The sequence below is a fragment of the Entelurus aequoreus genome, linkage group LG28 (assembly GCF_033978785.1).
Source record: "Entelurus aequoreus isolate RoL-2023_Sb linkage group LG28, RoL_Eaeq_v1.1, whole genome shotgun sequence".
In the NCBI taxonomy this organism is placed as follows: Eukaryota; Metazoa; Chordata; class Actinopteri; order Syngnathiformes; family Syngnathidae; genus Entelurus; species Entelurus aequoreus.
In genome coordinates this window covers 16,270,044-16,291,997 of record NC_084758.1, presented here as the reverse complement: position 1 = coordinate 16,291,997, position 21,954 = coordinate 16,270,044, and the positions used below count along the sequence as shown (strand labels likewise).

The following is a 21,954-nucleotide window of genomic DNA, read 5'->3' as shown; positions in this document are numbered from 1 at the left end:
CCACACATTCTGGAAATACTATTGTACAAATAAAAAAGAACATTAAAAAAAGTGAAATGAGGTGAAATCTAATGAGAAAAAGTTGCAATGTTGACACAAAAGCTGCCATGCAGGCTGTTTTTTTTTTGTGTCTTTCTTCATTTCTTTTTTTGCCATTGCTCAAAAAAAAAAAATAATGACAAAAAATCCATGTTATAATGAATTATTTCCAGGGCTCCAATTACTGCAAATATTTCACTTTAAAACGTTTTATGTGGTAAATATTGAATATCTTGTGTAGTAGCCATATAAAAACATCAAAGTTTTCTTTGACAAAAGCGCATAAAACAAACAAAATAATAGTTCCAGCATAAAATCGACAGATATATTTGAAGTTGATCTCGTAACTTAAGTGTTGAAAGTAAAAGAAAAACCTAATAAAAATGTATCACTTTATGAGTGGGGCACCTTTTGGATCCCAAATATATTTAGTGATTTTTTATTTATCTTTTCACTGTGATTACTCAAAAATATGAAATAATTCAAATCAATGGTGTCCTGCATTATTGATCTTTTAGGGCTCTAATTACTAAATACTGCATATTTCAGTTTTACTATAAAAAAACTAAGTTGTTTTTGACAGAAAAGCCATAAAACATTTTTTTTTTAATTTGTATTACTTTATATCAACTTCAAGTTGATATAGAGATTTACTGTAAGCGCTAAATAATTTAAAAAAAATAATAATCTGACTTATTTTTAACATTTTAATGACTGAGACCCTTTATGGTCCCCGGGACCCCTAAAGGTAAAATACATTTTAAAAAAGCATATATTTTGTTATGGTTTGAAAATGAAAAAATATCAAAATGGCCCCCACATGCTTTAATTTTTCCGTGTGCGGCCCTCAGTGGAAAAAGTTTGACTAAAGACGAGGAATACTCAGGAAACTGTGGCATAAAACTAGCAAAACTACGTGACGAGAGCACGAAGCAAGCAATGACGCCAGGCCGACTGACTGGCAAAGGCAAACTTAAATAATGCCTCTGATTAGTGCTCGGGAAGCAGGTGAGCGGGCGAGCACTAATCAGAGACAGGTGAACACAATGATTAGCGACAGGTGTGATCCAAACAAATGAGGCAGGTGAAACTAATGAGTCGCTATGGTGACAAAACAAACAAGGAAGCGCAGACGGGAACTAAAGAAGTCCAAAACTAACAGAACATAACTAAACAAAACATGATCCGGACCACGGATCATGACATTAGCAGCTTCTAAATTACGTTTGTACTATTCCTTGCCACCATGGCAACAAATAAACTATGTTTCTTACAAATATCATCCCTATAGGACGAGGAAGAGCTAAACATGCTTCACTACACACCGTAGGATACAATAGCTAACTGCTAACATCAAGTTAGCGCTCCTGAATGCAAACAAATATTGATTGTAACGATACCAAGTACAAGAGCCGTATATAGTCGATACTATAATGATTACATTGGTATTTTTTATTATCCAAAAATGCATCCCAGTACACAGTGAGTACAGGGTCATACAGTGTGACCAATGTATGACCCTGTAAATACTTAGTATTGGATCCATACCCAAATTTGTAGTACAACCAAAACTAACGTTAAGGATCCAAACAACAAAGGAATAAATGCTTATTACATTTCACTGATTTTTAATCAATTTTAACAGATTTTAATCCATTTTCTACCACTTTCAGCTCATAATTTTGACAATAATAGAATGGGAAATGACTCTATGCGGTACTGCATATGTCGGCAGCCTAATTAGGAGCTTTTTTAGCCCATTTGCTTACTTACTAATGAAGTGAATTAATTAACTCATATCATGTTTTGCTTATGGTGAAGATGTATATCCAACTTGGAGAAGGCAAACTACCAAGTTTAATTAAATAGTTTGAGCACATAATAATTGAAGGCCCCTTAGTTTGATATTCGCAGGTGGATTGGATCACTTCTTGTAGGAAAAGAGGCTCTAATTGGGACTTCGGAATGCAAAAGTGATAGCCGTATCCTTAAGAAAAGACTACTTGTCTAGCTCAAAGCCAACATTCAAGTTATGACTTAAAGGCCTACTGAAATGATTTTTTTTTATTTAAACGGGGATAGCAGATCCATTCTATGTGTCATACTTGATCATTTTGCGATATTGCCATATTTTTGCTGAAAGGATTTAGTATAGAACATCGACGATAAAGTTCGCAATTTTTGGTCGCTGATAAAAAAAAGCCTTGCCTGTAGCGGAAGTAGCGTGACGTCGCAGGTTGAAAGGCTGCTCACATTTCCCCATTGTTTACACCAGCAGCGAGAGAGATTCGGACCGAGAAAGCGACGATTACCCCATTAATTTGAGCGAGGATGAAAGATTTGTGGATGAGGAACGTGAGAGTAAAGGACTAGAGTGCAGTGCAGGACGTATCTTTTTTCGCTCTGACCGTAACTTAGGTACAAGGGCTCATTGGATTCCACACTTTCTCATTTTTCTATTGTGGATCACGGATTTGTATTTTGAACCACCTCGAATACTATATCCTCTTGAAAATGAGAGTCGAGAACGCGAAATGGACATTCACAGTGACTTTTATCTCCACGACAATACATCGGCGAAACACTTTAGCTACAGAGCTAACGTGATAGCATCGGGCTTAAATGCAGATAGAAACAAAAGAAATAAACCCCTGACTGGAAGGATAGACAGAAAATCAACAATACTATTAAACCATGGACATGTAACTACACGGTTAATGCTTTCCAGCCTGGCAAAGCTTAACAATGCTGTTGCTAATGACGCCATTGAAGCTAACTTAGCTACGGGACCTCGACAGAGCTATGCTGAAAACATTAGCTATGCACCTACGCCAGCTCTCATCTGCTCATCACGACCCGTGCTCACCTGCGTTCCAGCGATCGACGGCGCGACGAAGGACTTCACCCAATCACCGGTGCGGTCGGCGGCCCGGAGACGGACGAAGTAAGGTGAGGACAGCGGTGCGGCGGCGGGCGTTGTAGCTTTCGACGACACCCCGGCCGCCATCAGAGTCAGCAAGAAACATATATTTCCCCAAAGTTACGTACGTGACATGCACATAGCGACACGCACGTACGGGCAAGCGATCAAATGTTTGGAAGCCAAAGCTGTACTCACGGTAGCGCGTCTGCTATCCATCTCAAAGTCCTCCTGGTTGTGTTGCTGTAGTCCGCCGCTAATACACCGATCCCACCTACAGCTTTCTTCTTCGCAGTCTTCATTGTTCATTAAACAAATTGCAAAAGATTCACCAACACAGATGTCCAGAATACTGTGGAATTTTTCGATGAAAACAGAGCTTTTTTGTATTGGGACACAATGGTGTGCCAATACTTCCGTTCACTCCGTGACGTCACGCGCATACGTCATCATACATAGACGTTTTCAACCGGAAGTTTCGCGGGAAATTTAAAATTGCACTTTATAAGTTAACCTGGCCGTATTGGCATGTGTTGCAATGTTAAAATTTCATCATTGATATATAAACTATCAGACTGCGTGGTCGGTAGTAGTGGCTTTCAGTAGGCTTTTAATGCCAAAAATGTTCTTTGATTGCAGTAAGAAACATATGTGTAATGTATCATAAGATTTCCTGTTCATGTAAAGCCAATACGGCAATCACATGTGTTGTGGTCCCCTTTGTTTTGAAAAGGATCGGAATACATTTTGGTTCCGGTACCATTTAAAAAATATTGGTATTGGGAAAACTCTAGAAGCAAATGTGAAAACAGAGCTGTTGTGACGATCTGTCACTTCATTCCGGTTTGTGCTTCCTTGTTTTGTGTTTATTTTCTATCAGTGCTCTTATTTCGGTTCTATTTCCTGCATGTCCCGCGGAGCGCTGTTTTCCCCTCACCTGCTGTTGATTGGCAGCCGGTCCACACCTGGTGCTAATCAGCATGTTTCTATTTATGCCAGTCTCGCGCGCTCCTCAGTGCTCGAGGATTGACTTATGTTTGTGAACTGTTACATGCAAGACTGCTTTCTTCTGTATAATTATATTAAAATACTCTTCCCTGATCGCCGTTCTCCTGGTTCCTGCCTCTTGGGGTCACTACAACTGCAGCCATGCGAGTTCCTGACAGCTGTTGGTTGATTTAGTTTGATAAGATTAGGTTCGTTAGAACTTCATTGATCTTTTGGGTGTGTGCCCTCATTTAGGTTCCAGGAACAAATGATTGTACATTGCAGTAAAACACTGTGTAATTAGTGGCAGAATTCGAAGTAATAACAATAAAAACAACTTAAATGCAGGACTAAAACATTCTATTCGTACTTTAGACTTGAACTTGTCTCACGAATGACCAATACATGAGTCCACAATGAATGACATCAAACACCTCTGTAATTCCAACCCATAGTGTCACTTCCACCTAAGGTGTGTCTCACGTTCGGCCTCCTTCACAACAACAAAATCTGTTTAATATTAACTCTGCTTATCAACTCATAAAGTACGGCATTGGCGGCCACTCCTTGTCTGTGTGTGCCAAAGGGGCCAACCCTTGTATTATGAAGGTTTACACTCTGCCAGCTTTGCTTTCATACAGTGTGTCCGCATGGTGAGGCAGCACCTTTGAAACATGGAAGTCTTTTTGTACGCGGCGTGTCTGTGGAGTTTAAACGTCGCTGCTTTCAACCTGGACACCCACTATGTCCTGGAGAGGACCGGAGACCAGGGCAGCCTCTTTGGGTTTTCCATTGCCTTCCATCAGCAGCTGAACCCTACCAAAAAGAACTTGTAAGTGATTGTGAGATATGTGACGATAAATAAGATCCATTACATCCCAGAAGTGAGTATTTGTCTTACATTTCAGTTATGATATTAGTTATGGTATTTTATGGCATAAGTTACAGTTTCTCATTACAAAATGTACAAAAGGGAGTAGTAAGAACCAGAGCAATCGTCACTATGTATTTAGAATAGAATAGAGTTTTATTGTCATCATTACAGTGAACAGGTTGAAAGAACAACACAATTGAAGGAGATCCCCTAAGGTGCATACACAATAATTTAGTAATATAAATAGTAAAAAAAAAGATTAAAAAGAAGATATGTATCTATATATATATATATATATATATATATATATATATATATATATATATATATATATATATATATATATATATATATATATATATATATATATATATCCACACACATGCACATATCCATACATATGCATTATATACATATATATATATATATATATGTATGTATCAATCCACACACATGCACATATCCATACATATGTATATATATACATATACACATATAACATTATTGCACATTATAGTCTGAAAAAATAAAAAGACATGACACATGAGGACATGACGGACACATTGTGCTCACTCAGACCTGTTTAATGCTACTATGGCTCTTGGGTAAAAGCTGTTTTTTAGTCTATTTGTGCCCGCTTTTAGCACCCTATAGCGTCTGCCCGAGGGTAGCAGTTCTAGGTGGCAGTGCCCAGGGTGGGATGGGTCTTTCAGGATGCTCTGTGCTTTCCTGAGACAGCGGGAGCTGTACAGGTCAGCCGGGGAGGGGAGGGGGCGTCCGATGCTCTTCTGGGCGGTCTTTACGAGCGCCGTTCTCTCTGCGGCCTTGCAGCTGTTGAACCACACGCAGATGCAGTAGGTCGGAATGCTCTCAATAGAGCACCGGTAGAAGGACACAAGCAGTTCCTGTGAGAGGTGATTTTTCTTGAGTATTCTCAGGAAGTGCAGTCTCTGGTGTGCCTTCTTGATGGTAGCCGTGGTGTTGGTGCTCCAGGTTAAGTCGTCGTCCAGGTGGACTCCCAGGAAGCGGAAGTCGGAGACCCTCTCCACGCAGTCACCGCTGATGACCAGGGGCAGGATGTCCGTTTTTTTCCTCCTGAAGTCTATGACTAGCTCCTTGGTCTTGGAGTTGTTCAGGGCCAGGTTGTTTACTGTGCACCACTCCGACAGTTTCTCCACCTCGTCCCGATATGCAGCCTCGTCTCCCCCCGAGATGAGCCTCACTACGGTGGTGTCATCCGCAAATTTGATGACGGAGTTGCTGGAGTGGGCAGGTGTGCAGTCGTATGTGTAGAGGGAGTAGAGTAGGGGGCTCAGCACGCAGCCTTGCGGAGAGCCGGTGCTGAGGTATAGGCTCGATGACATGTGGCGGCCAAACTGCACCCTCTGGGGGCGGTTGGATAAGAAGTCCTTAATCCACATGCAGATGGAGTTGATAGACCCAGGTCTGACAGTTTGGACACCAGTCTGTCAGGTATTATGGCGTTAAATGCCAAACTATTATCCACAAAAAGCAGCCGCACATAGCTCCCCCTGTCTCCAGGTGACCCAGAGAGGAGTGTAGGGCTGTGGCGATGGTGTCCTCTGTGGACCTGTTGGCTCTGTAGGCAAACTGGTGTGGGTCGAGCTCGGGAGGGAGGACTGAGGTGATATGGGTCCGTACCAGCTTCTCGAAGCACTTCATGGCTATAGGTGTAAGTGCATTCAGGCATCTGATGGAGTTCTTCTTCGGCACCGGGATTATTGTGGAGGTCTTCAGGCATGATGGGATGACGGCCTGAGAGAGGGACTGGGTGAAGATCTTAGTAAATACCCCAGCCAGCTGGTCTGCACAGTCCCTCAGTACCTGTCTCGGGACCCCATCTGGGCTCGTAGGCTTCCTCGGGTTCACCGCCCTCAGCGTGCGCCTCACCTCATGCTCCTCCAGTATAAGGGTACGGCTGCTGTGGATGTTAGGTGGGGGTGTTGTGACGGCCGCAGGTGTCTTTCTCTCGAATCGGGCGAAGAAGCTGTTTAACTCCCCCGCTCGAGGGGCGTCGCCGTCAGCCGAAGGGTTACTGGGTCTGAAGTTGGTCATGTGTTGTATTCCTTTCCATACCTCCTTGGTGTTGTTGCTCTGAATGTGGTCTTCCATTTTCCTCCTGTACTCGGCTTTTGCCTCTCTGATACCTCTCTTCAGATTGGTTCTGGCAGCACTGTAGAGTGCCTGGTCCTGCGCTTTGAAGGCACTGTCTCTCTCTTTGAGTAAGCCCTGTACTTTTTTTGTCATCCAGGGCTTCCTGTTGGGGTAGACCCGGATGCGCTTGTCTTCTGTGACAGTGTCTATGCATTGTTTGATGTACTCCAGGACCGCTGCTGTGTACTGCTTCAAGTCTGAGTTTTCAAAAACTGACCAGGCTGTTGTTTCAACCCTTTTAACCCTTCGAGGCATAAATGTTATTCTTCAACTTTTTTTTAAATGAAAAGTTATTATACATTCATATTCCAGGTATTTATCCTAAAACATGTTTTTGACTTGAGGCCATTTGCATATGTATTTATTTTGTCATTAATTTTCAAAATAAACCCCACTCTTCCACAAGTGGGGTGAAAAATGAGCCTAAGCAGTTCCTATATGGAATATTTTATGAACCTTTAAGTCTTAGCAACTCTGACTGTCAATGCTGTCCCACTTACACAGCTGACGTCATCGCTCAAATCTGATGCCACTTTGATTTTAATAATAATAATAATAGATTTTATTTGTAAAAAGCACTTTACATTGAGTAAACAACCTCAAAGTGCTACAATGTATTAAAAATAAAAAGATAATAAAAAATAAATACAAATAAAAACTAGAACAGCCAAATAGCTAGAACTAGTATGCATATTTATTTAAGGTTTTACTACTTACGTATAAAATACTACACGGTCAAGCTCCTGCCTATCTTGCCGATTGTATTGTACCATATGTCCCGGCAAGAAATATGCGTTCAAAGAACTCCGGCTTATTAGTGATTCCCAGAGCCCAAAAAAAGTCTGCGGGCTATAGAGCGTTTTCTATTCGGGCTCCAATACTATGGAATGCCCTCCCGGTAAAAGTTAGAGATGCTACCTCAGCAGAAGCATTTAAGTCTCATCTTAAAACTCATTTGTATACTCTAGCATTTAAATAGACTCCCTTTTTAGACCAGTTGATCTGCCGTTTCTTTTCTTTTCTTTTCTACTCTGCTCCAAACCCGGGGTGGACCGCTAGCCTGTTCATCAGATGGGGACATCTCTACGCTGCTGACTCGTCTCCACTCGGGATGGTTCCTGCTGGCCCCACTATGGACTGGACTCTCGCTGATGTGTTGGACTTTCACAATATTATGTCAGACCCACTCGACATCCATTGCTTTCGGTCTCCCCTAGAGGGGTGGAGGGGTTACCCACATATGCGGTCCTCTCCAAGGTTTCTCATAGTCATTCACATTGACGTCCCACTGGGGTGAGTTTTCCTTGCCCGTATGTGGGCTCTGTACCGAGGATGTCGTTGTGGCTTGTACAGCCCTTTGAGACACTTGTGATTTAGGGCTATATAAATAAACATTGATTGATTGATTGATATATCAAAAAAAAAAAAAAAGGCTTTTTTAAAAAGAAGGTTTTTTAAGCCTTTTTTAAAAGCATCCACAGTCTGTGGTGCCCTCAGGTGGTCAGGGAGAGCGTTCCACAGACTGGGAGCGGCAGAGCAGAAAGCCCGGTCTCCCATTGTTCGTGGCTTTGTCCTCGGAGGTTGGAGGAGGTTAGCCTGTCCGGAGCGGAGGTGTCGTGTGGAGCATTTGGGGGTGAGTAGTTCTTTGAGGTAGAGGGGGGCATTTCCATGGAGGCACTTTGACTGTCAATACTGTACATAGGCGCCGACCCCGTGGATGCTTCGGCCCCGAAGCACCCAAGGACAATGCCGAGCACCCACGTGGGATGGTGGCAACTTTCAATTATTAATATATTTTTTGATAAATCAATCTTGTTGTTGTTAATTTTGTGGCGAGTTTAATCCGTTTTACATAATAAAAAAGTCACAAATCATATAGTCAACAATTAAATAATCCTAACCAAGATATCATTATACCTAATCATGAACTAATGACACAATCACCTTGCCCATGAACACATTGCGCAGGAGCAAGTGAAGGGCATACTTAGTCAACAGCCATACATGTCACACTAAAGATGGCATTATGAACAACGCCAACACTGTCATAAACATGTGCCATATAGTGAAACCATACTAAACAACAACGACAAACACATTTTGGGACAATATTTACACCGCAACACTACATGAACACAACAGAACAAATTCCCAGAATTCCCTGCAGCACCCACTCTTCCGGGACGCTACAATATAAACAACACCTAACATCCACTGTAATGATACCACGTACAATAGCGTATCTAGTCGATACTACTATGATTTAATCGCTGTTTTTTAACATAAAAAAATCTTATTTCGGTTTTTTTAAAAATACATATTATGTTTATAAACTCAGGAAATATGTCCCTGGACACATGAGGACTTTGAATATGATCCTGTAACGACTTGGTATCGGATTGATACCCAAATTTGTGGTATCATCCAAAACTAATGTAAAGTATCAAACAACAGAAGAATAAGTCATTATTACATTTTAACAGAAGTGTAGACAGAACATGTTCAAAGAGAAAATAAGCAGATATTAACAGTAAATAAACAAGTAGATTAATAATCCATTTTCTACCGCTTGTCCTTAATAATGTTGACAAAATAATAGAATGATAAATGACACAATATGTTACTGCATATGTCAACAGACTAAATTAGGAGCCTTTGTTTGTTTAATTACTACTACTACAAGTTGTCTAGTATGTTCACTATTTTATTTAAGGACTAAATTGCAATAAGAAACATATGTTTAATGTACCCTAAGATTTTTGGTTAAAATAAAGCCAATGACGACATTTTTTGTGGTCCACTTTATTTAGAAAAGTAGCAAAATACTTTTGGTACCGGTATCGGGACAACACTAATACACACACAACGAGCACCCACTAGCAGAAATGTAGATCGGCGCCTATGATACTGTATATACATAGAGTCAGTGACTGCCACCAGGTGGCTTAACCATGAGATGTTCAAAAACGAAGTAATAAAACAATTTTTTTTATTTCTCTTTGGGTCTATGCCTTCTGTGTGATTTTGTTGTGGTTCCTGTATATTTTGATAATTTTCATGGTCAAATTCGCAGAAATTCCGTGTTTCCTGATAAAAAAAAAATAACACGGCAGACGAGAAGTGAGGCAGACACAGGTGGTGCCTCCTGTGTCTGTCTGTCTGTCTGTATATATATATATATATATATATATATATATATATATATATATATATATATATATATATATATATATATATATATATATATATATATAGATATACTGTGTATATACTGTGTATATATATATATACTGTATATATATAAGTAAATGTTTATGTATGTATATATGTATATACATATACACAGTAGATATGTATATATCGTTACTTTGCATGCAGATATATATATATATATATATATATATATATATATATATATATATATATATATATATATATATATATATATATACATATCGGCATGCAAAGTAACGATATATACATATCTACTGTGTATATGTATATACATATATACATACATAAACATTTACTTATATATATACAGTATATATATATATACACAGTATATACACAGTATATATATATATATATGCACGTATCGTTACTTTGCATGCAGTCGACATTCGGCCCCCGCCCAAATATTTTAAGCCCAACGTGGCCCCCCAATCAAAAATTTTGGACCATGATACCATATCATAGTATAGTATACAGTATATATCCTATATGAAACAACATCTTGTAATATGCATTTTCTTGCACCTGGATCATTCCAGCGGCGTCTTCCAGAGCTCACCTTCAGCGTGCTCAAAATATTTTTTGTTGCCTAGATTATATTGCAGAAAGGGTGGTGCATATAAATTTGTGCTGCCTATTCAACAACATTGAACCAACAGCACAGGTTGGAGAGAATGAATGTGGAGGGAAATTAGTGTCTCCATGGAGACAGTTGTAGCACACACAACATCCTCATTTAAATAGGGCAGTCTAAAACCACTTTTGCACTTATCATTTGCACACGCAGTCTTAGTAGGTCCCACGCATCACCCCCACCAATAATCCATGCGATTGTATTGTTTGCACACGCTAATTAGCACATGTTATTTGGATCCGAGTAGATCAGAGCCTACAGATGTGTGTTTGCCCTCAGATTGCTGGTAGGAGCTCCACAATCGAAGCATCCACACCTGAGCAACGTCACAGGCGTCGTCTATCAATGTGATCTGAGTGCATCTTCCCAGAGATGTCAGGCTATTGACTTTCAACAAGAAGGTTTGTTTGACTTTCATATCTATCGTAATTGACGGAGAGTCATAACGCGGATTTGTTTTATTGCAGCGTTCCAGGAGAGCAGTGGTATCAATGGCCAGTGGATGGGAGTGAGAGTGACGAGCCAAGGACCTGGTAAAAATGTCATGGTAAGGAAAACCTTCTCAGACTTAACCTCCCTCATCCTCTTTTTTTCCCCACCTTTCATACGCAACATCCTCGTGTTTCTATTACAGGCTTGTGCTCATCGGTACCAGCAGTGGGCGCCGAATCCGGGCCTTTACGTCCCTCACCTGCTGACGGGCCAGTGCTACATCTTGGCTGATGGTCTGCAGGTGGGGGACGAGGAGAGGACGTGGAGGAGGGTGGTTTGCGATTCCGAGCACCTGACCAGACGCCAGAAAAACCAGGAATGGTTTGCGTACTGCCAGCAGGGTCACGGTGCATCTTTTGCAAAGGACAACAAATCCTTGGTCTTCGGAGCGCCGGGCGCTTATCAATGGAAAGGTTGGATGAAACCGCTTCAGTATTCTTTAAAAAAAACATGACAATTAGTAACTATTTCTCCAAAACACCACTCTTGTTTCATATTCGAAGTGACAATACTATAGAAATCTACTTGTTGTAGTCAGTGTACTTCTTGTATGGTCAACACACAGCCATTATTGTCGAACACAAGTGAACCGCAGCTTCAAACCATGACACTACCACCACCGTATGTGACAAGTATCTTACTACAGCTACTTAGACAATAGTGGCTGTACACTGACTACTCTAAAGTATATCAAAATGTATTTCGTGTTGTCCCTTGAGAAGATATTCTGAGTGGTGTCCTCACTTTGTGGGAAATGCCATATCGTTTTGGACGGTTGAAGGTCTTTATTTTAAAATCTCAACCTTTTTCCTTCTTTTTTTGTTGCTCCAAATAGAATAATTTTTGTAGTTGTTTTTTTTTCATGTTCAATTTTAATATTTTCTAAGCAGGACAAAATGGACTGTGTATAAAAAATGTTGATTTATACATTTCTCCTTTTTTTTTTTTTTTTTACTTACTTTTACTTTTTACTTACTAAATCAACTTCAGTCCTAATTAAAAATAGCAAACATGTCTTGTTTTTATCATTTTTTATGTTTTCAACCCTTTAAATGTCCATTTGACCTAATTAGGTCACTTTTTTATTTAGAAACTTTGGCATAAAATAGGTTATTATCCACACAGGTAAATTATTCCTCAATTTTTTTGGCTACAAATAGAAAAAATTGTTTTTTTGTTTTTTTTTTCATGTTCAATTTTAATATTTTCTAAGCAGGACAAAATGGACTATGTGTAAAAAAAAATGTTGATTTATATTTTTCCACTTTTTTTAAAATTTACTTTTACTAACTTAATCAACTTCAGTCCTAATTTAAAAAAAGCAAACATGTCTTGTTTTTATTATTTTTAATTTTTGTAACCCTTTAAATGTCCATTTGACCTAATTATGTCACTTTTTTATTTAGAAAATGTTGCATAAAATAGGTTATTATCCATACAGGTAAATTATTCCTCTATTTTTGTTGCTCCAAATAGAAAAAATGTTTTGTTTTGGGTTTTTTTCATGCTCAATTTTAATATTTTTTAAGCAGGACAAAATGGACTATTTGTATAAAAAATGTTGATTCATATTTTTCCACTTTTTTTTTTTACTTACTTTTACTTTTGACTTACTAAGACAACTTCAGTCCTAATTAAAAATAGCAAACATGTCTTGTTTTTATCATTTTTTATGTTTTCAACCCTTTAAATGTCTATTTGACCTAATTATGTCACTTTTTTATTTAGAAACTTTGGCATAAAATAGGTTATTATCCATACAGGTAAATTATTCCTCTATTTTTTGTTCTCCAAATAGAAAAAAATTGTTGTGTTTTTTTTTTTTTTTCATGTTCAATTTTAATATTTTCTAAGCAGGACAAAATGGACTATGTGTATGAAAAAAAATTGATTTATATTTGTCCACTTTTTTTAAAATTTACTTTTACTTACTTAATCAACTTCAGTCCTAATTAAAAAAAAGCAAATATGTCTTGTTTTTATTATTTCGAATTTCTTTAACCCTTTAAATATCCATTTGACCATATTATGTCACTTTTTTATTTAGAAACTTTTGCATAAAATAGGTTATTTTCCATAAAGGTAAATTATTCCTCTATTTTTGTTGCTCCAAATAGAAAACAATTTTTTTGTTTTTTTTTATGTTCAATTTTAAAATTTTCTAAGCAGGACAAAATGGACTATTTGTATAAAAATGTTGATTCATATTTTTCCACTTTTTTTTTTACTTACTTTTACTTTTTACTTACTAAGACAACTTCAGTCCTGATTAAAAATAGCAAAAATGTCTTGTTTTTATCATTTTTTTATGTTTTCAACCCTTTAAATGTCCATTTGACCTAATAATGTCACTTTTTTATTTAGAAACTTTTGCATAAAATAGGTTGTTATCCATACAGGTAAATTATTTGTCTATTTTTTTTTCTCCAAATAGAAAAAAATTGTTGTGTTTTTTTTATTTTCATGTTCAATTTTAATATTTTCTAAGCAGGACAAAATGGACTATGTGTATAAAAAAATGTTGATTTATATTTTTCCACTTTTTTAAAAAATTACTTTTACTTACTTAATCAACTTCAGTCCTAATTAAAAAAAAGCAAACATGTCTTGTTTTTATTATTTCAAATTTCTTTAACCCTTTAAATGTCCATTTGACCATATTATGTCACTTTTTTATTTATAAACTTTTGCATAAAATAGGTTATTTTCCACACAGGTAAATTATTCCTCAATTTTTTTGGCTACAGATAGAAAAAATTGTTTTTTTGTTTTTTTTTCATGTTCAATTTTAATATTTTCTAAGCAGGACAAAATGGACTATGTGTAAAAAAAATGTTGATTTATATTTTTCCACTTTTTTTAAAATTTACTTTTACTAACTTAATCAACTTCAGTCCTAATTTAAAAAAAGCAAACATGTCTTGTTTTTATTATTTTTAATTTTTGTAACCCTTTAAATGTCCATTTGACCTAATTATGTCACTTTTTTATTTAGAAAATGTTGCATAAAATAGGTTATTATCCATACAGGTAAATTATTCCTCTATTTTTGTTGCTCCAAATAGAAAAAATGTTTTGTTTTGGGTTTTTTTCATGCTCAATTTTAATATTTTTTAAGCAGGACAAAATGGACTATTTGTAAAAAAAATGTTGATTCATATTTTTCCACTTTTTTTTTTACTTACTTTTACTTTTGACTTACTAAGACAACTTCAGTCCTAATTAAAAATAGCAAACATGTCTTGTTTTTATCATTTTTTATGTTTTCAACCCTTTAAATGTCTATTTGACCTAATTATGTCACTTTTTTTATTTAGAAACTTTGGCATAAAATAGGTTATTATCCATACAGGTAAATTATTCCTCTATTTTTTGTTCTCCAAATAGAAAAAAATTGTTGTGTTTTTTGTTTTTTTTTTCATGTTCAATTTTAATATTTTCTAAGCAGGACAAAATGGACTATGTGTATAAAAAAAATTTGATTTATATTTGTCCACTTTTTTTTAAATTTACTTTTACTTACTTAATCAACTTCAGTCCTAATTAAAAAAAAAGCAAATATGTGTTGTTTTTATTAATTCGAATTTCTTTAACCCTTTAAATATCCATTTGACCATATTATGTCACTTTTTTATTTAGAAACTTTTGCATAAAATAGGTTATTTTCCATAAAGGTAAATTATTCCTCTATTTTTGTTGCTCCAAATAGAAAACAATTTTTTTGTTTTTTTTTATGTTCAATTTTAAAATTTTCTAAGCAGGACAAAATGGACTATTTGTATAAAAATGTTGATTCATATTTTTCCACTTTTTTTTTAACTTACTTTTACTTTTTACTTACTAAGACAACTTCAGTCCTGATTAAAAATAGCAAAAATGTCTTGTTTTTATCATTGTTTTATGTTTTCAACCCTTTAAATGTCCATTTGACCTAATAATGTCACTTTTTTATTTAGAAACTTTTGCATAAAATAGGTTGTTATCCATACAGGTAAATTATTTGTCTATTTTTTTTTCTCCAAATAGAAAAAAATTGTTGTGTTTTTTTTATTTTCTTGTTCAATTTTAATATTTTCTAAGCAGGACAAAATGGACTATGTGTATAAAAAAATGTTGATTTATATTTTTCCACTTTTTAAAAAATTTACTTTTACTTACTTAATCAACTTCAGTCCTAATTAAAAAAAGCAAACATGTCTTGTTTTTATTATTTCGAATTTCTTTAACCCTTTAAATGTCCATTTGACCATATTGTGTCACTTTTTTATTTAGAAACTTTTGCATAAAATAGGTTATTTTCCATACAGGTAAATTCTTCCTCTATTTTTGTTGCTCCAAATAGAAAAAATGTTTTTTGTTTTTTTTTATGTTCAATTTTAAAATTTTCTAAGCAGGACAAAATGGACTATGTGTATAAAAAAATGTTGATTCATATTTTTCCCCTTTTTTTTTTAAATTACTTTTACTTTTTACTTACTTAATCAACTTAGTCCTAATTAAAATGTATTGTTTTTATTATTTTATTTGTTTTAACCCTTTAAATGTCCATTTGACCTATTTATGTCACTTTTTTATTTGGAAACATTTGCATTTAACATATTATCCATACAGGTAAATTTTCTTCTATTTTTGTTGCTCCAAATAGAATAATTTGAGGGTTTTTTTCATGTTCAATTTTAAATATGTTGTATTTCTAAGCAGAACAAAAATGACCTGAGTGTATAAAAAAATGTTTTTTTTTTATATATTTCTACTTTTTTTAAAACTTAAGATCTCTTAATTAACTTCAGTCGTAATTAAAAATAGCAAACATGTCTTGTTTTTATTATTATTATTTTTTTTTTTTATACTTGATAGTATATAGACTACGGTGTGTTGCCTAGCCAGGAAGTAGTCTTTGCCATTAAGTTGAAATAACCAGTCTTGCGTTTTTTTTGGGCCCTACAAAGTGTTTGTAATGTAAGCTTGCTGCGAGGTTTGTTTCCCCGGGATGCAAACGGATCACTCCGGACAGGACTTGCAGGTACGAACATATTTTAATCTTCTCAAGAAATATTGGCAGGGCATGAGGTAAAGAAAGAGCATAAACTATGGCGTGGAAAAAACACAAAACTGTGGCATGAAACAAACAGCATAAACTATGGCGTGGTACAAACACGAAACTGTGGCATGAAACAAACAGCATAAACTATGGCGTGGTACAAACACGAAACTGTGGCATGAAACAAACAGCATAAACTATGGCGTGGAACAAACACGAAACTGTGGCATGAAACAAACAGCATAAATTATGGCGTGGAACAAACACGAAACTGTGGCATGAAACAAACACGACTTACTTGGCAAGGCATGAGGTAAACACTTAGCATAAACTACGGCATGGCATGACACAAACAATGACGCCAGGCCGACTGACTCGCAAAGGCAGGCTTAAATAATGTCTCATGATTAGAGCCAGGTGAGCGTCCCGAACACAAGAGGCAGGTGAAACTAATACGCAACCATGGCAACCAAAACAAACAAGAGTGCACAAAAAACAGGAACTATGCAGTCCAAAACTAACAGAACATAACAAAAACATGATCCGGACCACGGATCATGACAGCATCAAAATTTGTTTTATTTCCAGTCTAATGCATACTCATTGAAAACTCATTTTATTTAAATCTTTCAAAATAAAATAAAACTGACATAATTAGATCAAATGGGTGAAAAAAAAACAAAAAAAAACATGACCTGTTATTTAGGACTTAAATGGATTGAGAAATTTGAGCAAAAAATGTTGAAAACAATACTGACGCTTATAAAATTGTGATACACTCTTACCTCTGTGGCACTGCTCCAATGCAATTGATGGATGTATTTCCCAGAGGGTAAAGTTTTCCTGGGTTCTTTCAAAAGGACTCGTGCGGATGGAGCTGTTGGACAACTTGGACATCTCCAGTGAGGACACCCGAGAAACCGGGGACATCGACCGCTTTGACTCCAGACTCATTCCTCTCCGTAGAAATAGCTACCTGGGTGAGTTGGGTAAAAAAAAACAACAACCTTGTATTCCTTTTCGGAGTCAACGTTCACACGGTATGAATCGTTCTAGGATTCTCCACTGACTCTGGGATGGCCCTCCTCAGGAGGGGGGAGCTTACCGTCGTGTCAGGAGCGCCCAGAGGAGGTTACAGCGGTCAGGTGACCTTTCTTAAGGCGGACCGTTCAGCCACGAGAAGCTTGTCTGTAGAGTTGGTCCTCTCCGGTCCTGGGCTGGCGTCGTCCTTCGGATACGACGTGGCTGTGGTGGATCTCAACAGCGACGGGTTGGTTTGTCAGCAAACTGAGTTTTAAATCTAAAATAATACGTATCAATGCAGTAAAGCCTTTGAAAAGTACAAACCCTGTTTCCATATGAGTTAGGCTGTTTCCATATGAGTTGGGCTTCTCAACAGCTTCTCAGGTGGAATTCTTTCCCATTCTTGCTTGATGTACAGCTTAAGTTGTTCAACAGTCCGGGGGTCTCCGTTGTGCTATTTTAGGCTTCATAATGCGCCACACATTTTCAATGGGAGACAGGTCTGGACTACAGGCAGGCGAGTCTAGTACCCGCACTCTTTTACGATGAAGCCACGTTAATGTAACACGTGGCTTGGCATTGTCTTGCTGAAATAAGCAGGGGCGTCCATGGTAACGTTGCTTGGATGGCAACATATGTTGCTCCAAAACCTGTATGTACCTTTCAGCATTAATGGTGCCTTCACAGATGTGTAAGTTACCCATGCCTTGGGCACTAAACACCCCCATACCATCACAGTTGCTGGCTTTTGAACTTTGCGCCTATAACAATCCGGATGGTTCTTTTCCTCTTTGGTCCGGAGGACACGACGTCCACAGTTTCCAAAAACAATTTGAAATGTGGACTCGTCAGACCAGAGAACACTTTTCCACTTTGCATCAGTCCATCTTAGATGAGCTTGGGCCCAGCGGAGCCGGTGGCGTTTCTGGGTGTTGTTGATAAATGGCTTTTGTTTTGCCTCGGATAAGCAGAAAAAGATGGATGGATGGATGGATGGATGAGTCGGGCGTGTCTTGACCTCCGCTGCGGAGGCTCTGCCGAACCCCTGAGGCCGACTCAACGAACCCCTAGGGTTCGATCGAACCCAGGTTAAGAACCACTGGTTTAAAGTCATATCCAACAATTGCGACAACAACTTTTTACTGTCAACTGAGTTTCGTTTTTTAATGATTTCTGCTGGTGGTGTGCCTTCGGATTTTTTCAATGAAAAAAAGGTTGAAAAACACTGCTATAAACATGTTCAGTTATTTGAACCGTCAAAGTATCGCATCGGAAATCGGATCGGATCTGAGGCAAAAACAAATCGGATCGGGATTGGAGACCAAGAGTGTTGATCGGGACATCCCTGTTTTTATGTACTTCCTACCACCAGGTGGGACGACCTCGCTGTGGGAGCACCAGAATTCTTTGTAAAAGATGGTTTGATTGGAGGCGCGGTCTACATCTTTATCAACAATGAGGGGCAAAACTGGGAGAAGATCAACCCCATTCAACTTCTCGGGCGTAAAGATTCCATGTTTGGACTTGCGGTGGAAAACATTGGCGATGTCAATCAAGACGGATACGGAGGTGACCTTCACGCTACAAATACTGACGATAAAACCTCTCTATATCACTTTTGTGTGATAACTCACTTCGGATACTTTCTGTTGAATATTACATAAACCTTATTCCGACAGACATCGCCGTGGGGGCACCTTATGACGGTTCTGGCCGAGTGTACATCTACTGTGGATCACCGAGCGGCATCAACAAAAAGGCCGCACAGGTGAGTTTGGAGGAAAATATCACCACAACTGCAATGATGACTTGTGAGTGACTTCTTTACTTGCAGGTGCTCTCGCCAGTGTCTAAAAAAGTCCTTTTGTTTGGATATTCTCTCTCCGGTAACCTGGATATCGATGATAATCAATACCCCGACTTGGCAGTTGGGTCACTCTCGGATGCAGTCTTTGTTTACAGGTAACATTTGCTGTTTTTAAGGAGCGGGATTATACATTTAGCCAATGTATTTTCTGTGGTTTTAAGTCATATTTTAATTGTCAACAAATGTGATTCCATGTAACAGAGTGACAAGAGTACTAGATATCAAGTGCCCAGGTTTTAAGCTCAAGGTTTAGAGCTCTTGCTCTGTTTTTGATTGATTGATTGAGACGTTTATTAGTAGGTTGCACAGTGAAGTACATATTCCGTACAATTGACCACTAAATGGTAACACCCGAATACGTTTTTCAACTTGTTTAAGTCGGGGTCCACTTAAATTGATTCATGATACAGATATATACTATCAGATATATACTATCATCATAATACAGTCATCACACAAGATAATCACATTGAATTATTGACATTATTTACAATCCGGGGTGTGGAGGGGGGTGGTTTAGGTTTGGTTGTTATCATCAGTCATCAACAATTGAGAACAGAGAAATGGATATTGGAACAGTGTAGGTCTGACTTGGTAGGATATGTACAGCAAGTAGTGGACATAGAGAGAGAGAGAGAGAGAGAGAGAGAGAGAGAGATCAGAAGGCATAAGAAAAAGTATTTGCATTTGATTGTTTACATTTGATTATTAACAATCCGGGGAGGGTGTTAGTTTAGGGTTGTAGCTGCCTGGAGGTGAACTTTTATTGCGGTTTTGAAGGAGGATAGAGATGCCCTTTCTTTTATACCTGTTGGGAGTGCATTCCACATTGATGTGGCATAGAAAGAGAATGAGTTAAGACCTTTGTTAGATCGGAATCTGGGTTTAACGTGGTTAGTGGAGCTCCCCCTGGTGTTGTGGTTATGGTGGTCATTTACGTTAAGGAAGCAGTTTGACATGTACTTCGGTATCAGGGAGGTGTAGCAGATTTTATAGACTAGACTCAGTGCAAGTTGTTTTACTCTGTCCTCCACCCTGAGCCAGCCCACTTTGGAGAAGTGGGTAGGAGTGAGGTGGGATCTGGGGTGGAGGTCTAGAAGTAATCTGACTAGCTTGTTCTGGGATGTTTGGAGTTTAGATTTGAGGGTTTTGGAGGTGCTAGGGTACCAGGAGGTGCATGCGTAATCGAAAAAGGGTTGATCATCCAGAGGACGCAGGTTCAAGACTTGGACAGGGCAGGTTTCATTTGAACAAGAATGCGTAATTATTCTGCTACTTTTGGCCTCAGAAGTAATTAATCTTTTCTCGACCAATACGAAGCTATTCACCATATACAGTTGTGGTCAAAAGTTGACATACACTTGTAAAGAACATAATGTTATGGCTGTCTTGAGTTTCCAATAATTTCACAACTCTTATTTTTTTGTGATAGAGCGATTGGAGCACATACTTGTTGGTCACAAAAAACATTCAAGAAGTTTATTTGTTTTATGAATTTATTATGGGTCTACTGAAAATGTGAGCAAATGTGCTGGGTCAAAAGTATACATACAGCAATGTTAATATTTGCTTACATGTCCCTTGGCAAGTTTCACTGCAATAAGGCACTTTTGGTAGCCATCCAAGCTTCTGGTTGAATTTTTGACCACTCCTCTTGACAAAATTGGTGCAGTTCAGCTAAATGTGTTGGTTTTCTGACATGGACTTGTTTCTTCAGCATTGTCCACACGTTTGAGTCAGGACTTTGGGAAGCCCATTCTAAAACCTTAATTCTAGTCTGATTTAGCCATTCCTTTACCACTTTTGATGTGTGTTTGGGGTCATTGTCCTGTTGGAACACCCAACTGCGCCCAAGACCCAACCTCCGGGCTGATGATTTTAGGTTGTCCTGAAGAATTTGGGAGGTAATCCTCCTTTTTCATTGTCCTATTTACTCTCTGTAAAGCACCAGTTCCATTGGCAGCAAAACAGGCCCAGAGCATAATACTACCACCACCATCCTTGACGGTAGGTTTGGTGTTCCTGGGATTAAAGGCCTCATCTTTTCTCCTCCAAACATATTGCTAGGTATTGTGGCCAAACAGCTCAATTTGTGTTTCATCTGACCACAGAACTTTCCTCCAGAAGGTCTTATCTTTCTCCATGTGATGTCACACTTTCAGTAGACCCATAATAAATTCACAAAAGAACCAAACTTCATTAATGTTTCTTTGTGACCAACAAGTCTGTGCTCCAATCACGCTATCACAAAAAATAAGAGTTGTAGAAATTATTGGAAACTCAAGACAGCCGTGACATTATGTTCTTTAAAGGTGTATGTCAACTTTTGACCACGACTGTATAAGCTTAACATTTGATTTAAAAAAAAAAATCGAATTGTTTTTACATGATTCCATGACAAAATATGATGGAAATGAATGGAGAATTGTTAGTTATTCTACATTTCTCCCCCCATTTCAAAGCATTTCAACGTCATAATGTTAATTGATGACTCATTTTAATAGTTTTCACATTCCAAAAATGCCTACTTGTATCCATTATTCCACATTTTCCTTGATGAAATGTCCCACTGAAATTCATAGAGAACTCAAATATGCAATTGCGTGTGAATTCCATAAGTGCGTCAGCTGCCAAACTGCCGATACGCGTGAGTGGAACTGAAATGCTT

The 21,954-nt window shown here is 37.7% G+C and overlaps 1 protein-coding gene across 1 annotated transcript in view; it reads left to right on the top strand.

Annotated features, from left to right (window-relative positions):
* The first annotated feature begins 4,620 nt into the window (after positions 1-4,620).
* The window catches only part of LOC133644902 (integrin alpha-6-like), a 53,632-nt gene continuing 36,298 nt past the window's right edge, over positions 4,621-21,954 (top strand). Inside the window, exons 1-9 of the mRNA XM_062039657.1 lie at positions 4,621-4,778; positions 11,143-11,264; positions 11,331-11,410; positions 11,498-11,768; positions 17,257-17,376; positions 17,453-17,666; positions 18,792-18,988; positions 19,099-19,187; positions 19,254-19,381. Coding sequence (XP_061895641.1) covers positions 4,621-4,778; positions 11,143-11,264; positions 11,331-11,410; positions 11,498-11,768; positions 17,257-17,376; positions 17,453-17,666; positions 18,792-18,988; positions 19,099-19,187; positions 19,254-19,381 — 1,379 coding nt within the window. The remainder of the gene's footprint in view (positions 4,779-11,142; positions 11,265-11,330; positions 11,411-11,497; positions 11,769-17,256; positions 17,377-17,452; positions 17,667-18,791; positions 18,989-19,098; positions 19,188-19,253; positions 19,382-21,954) is intronic.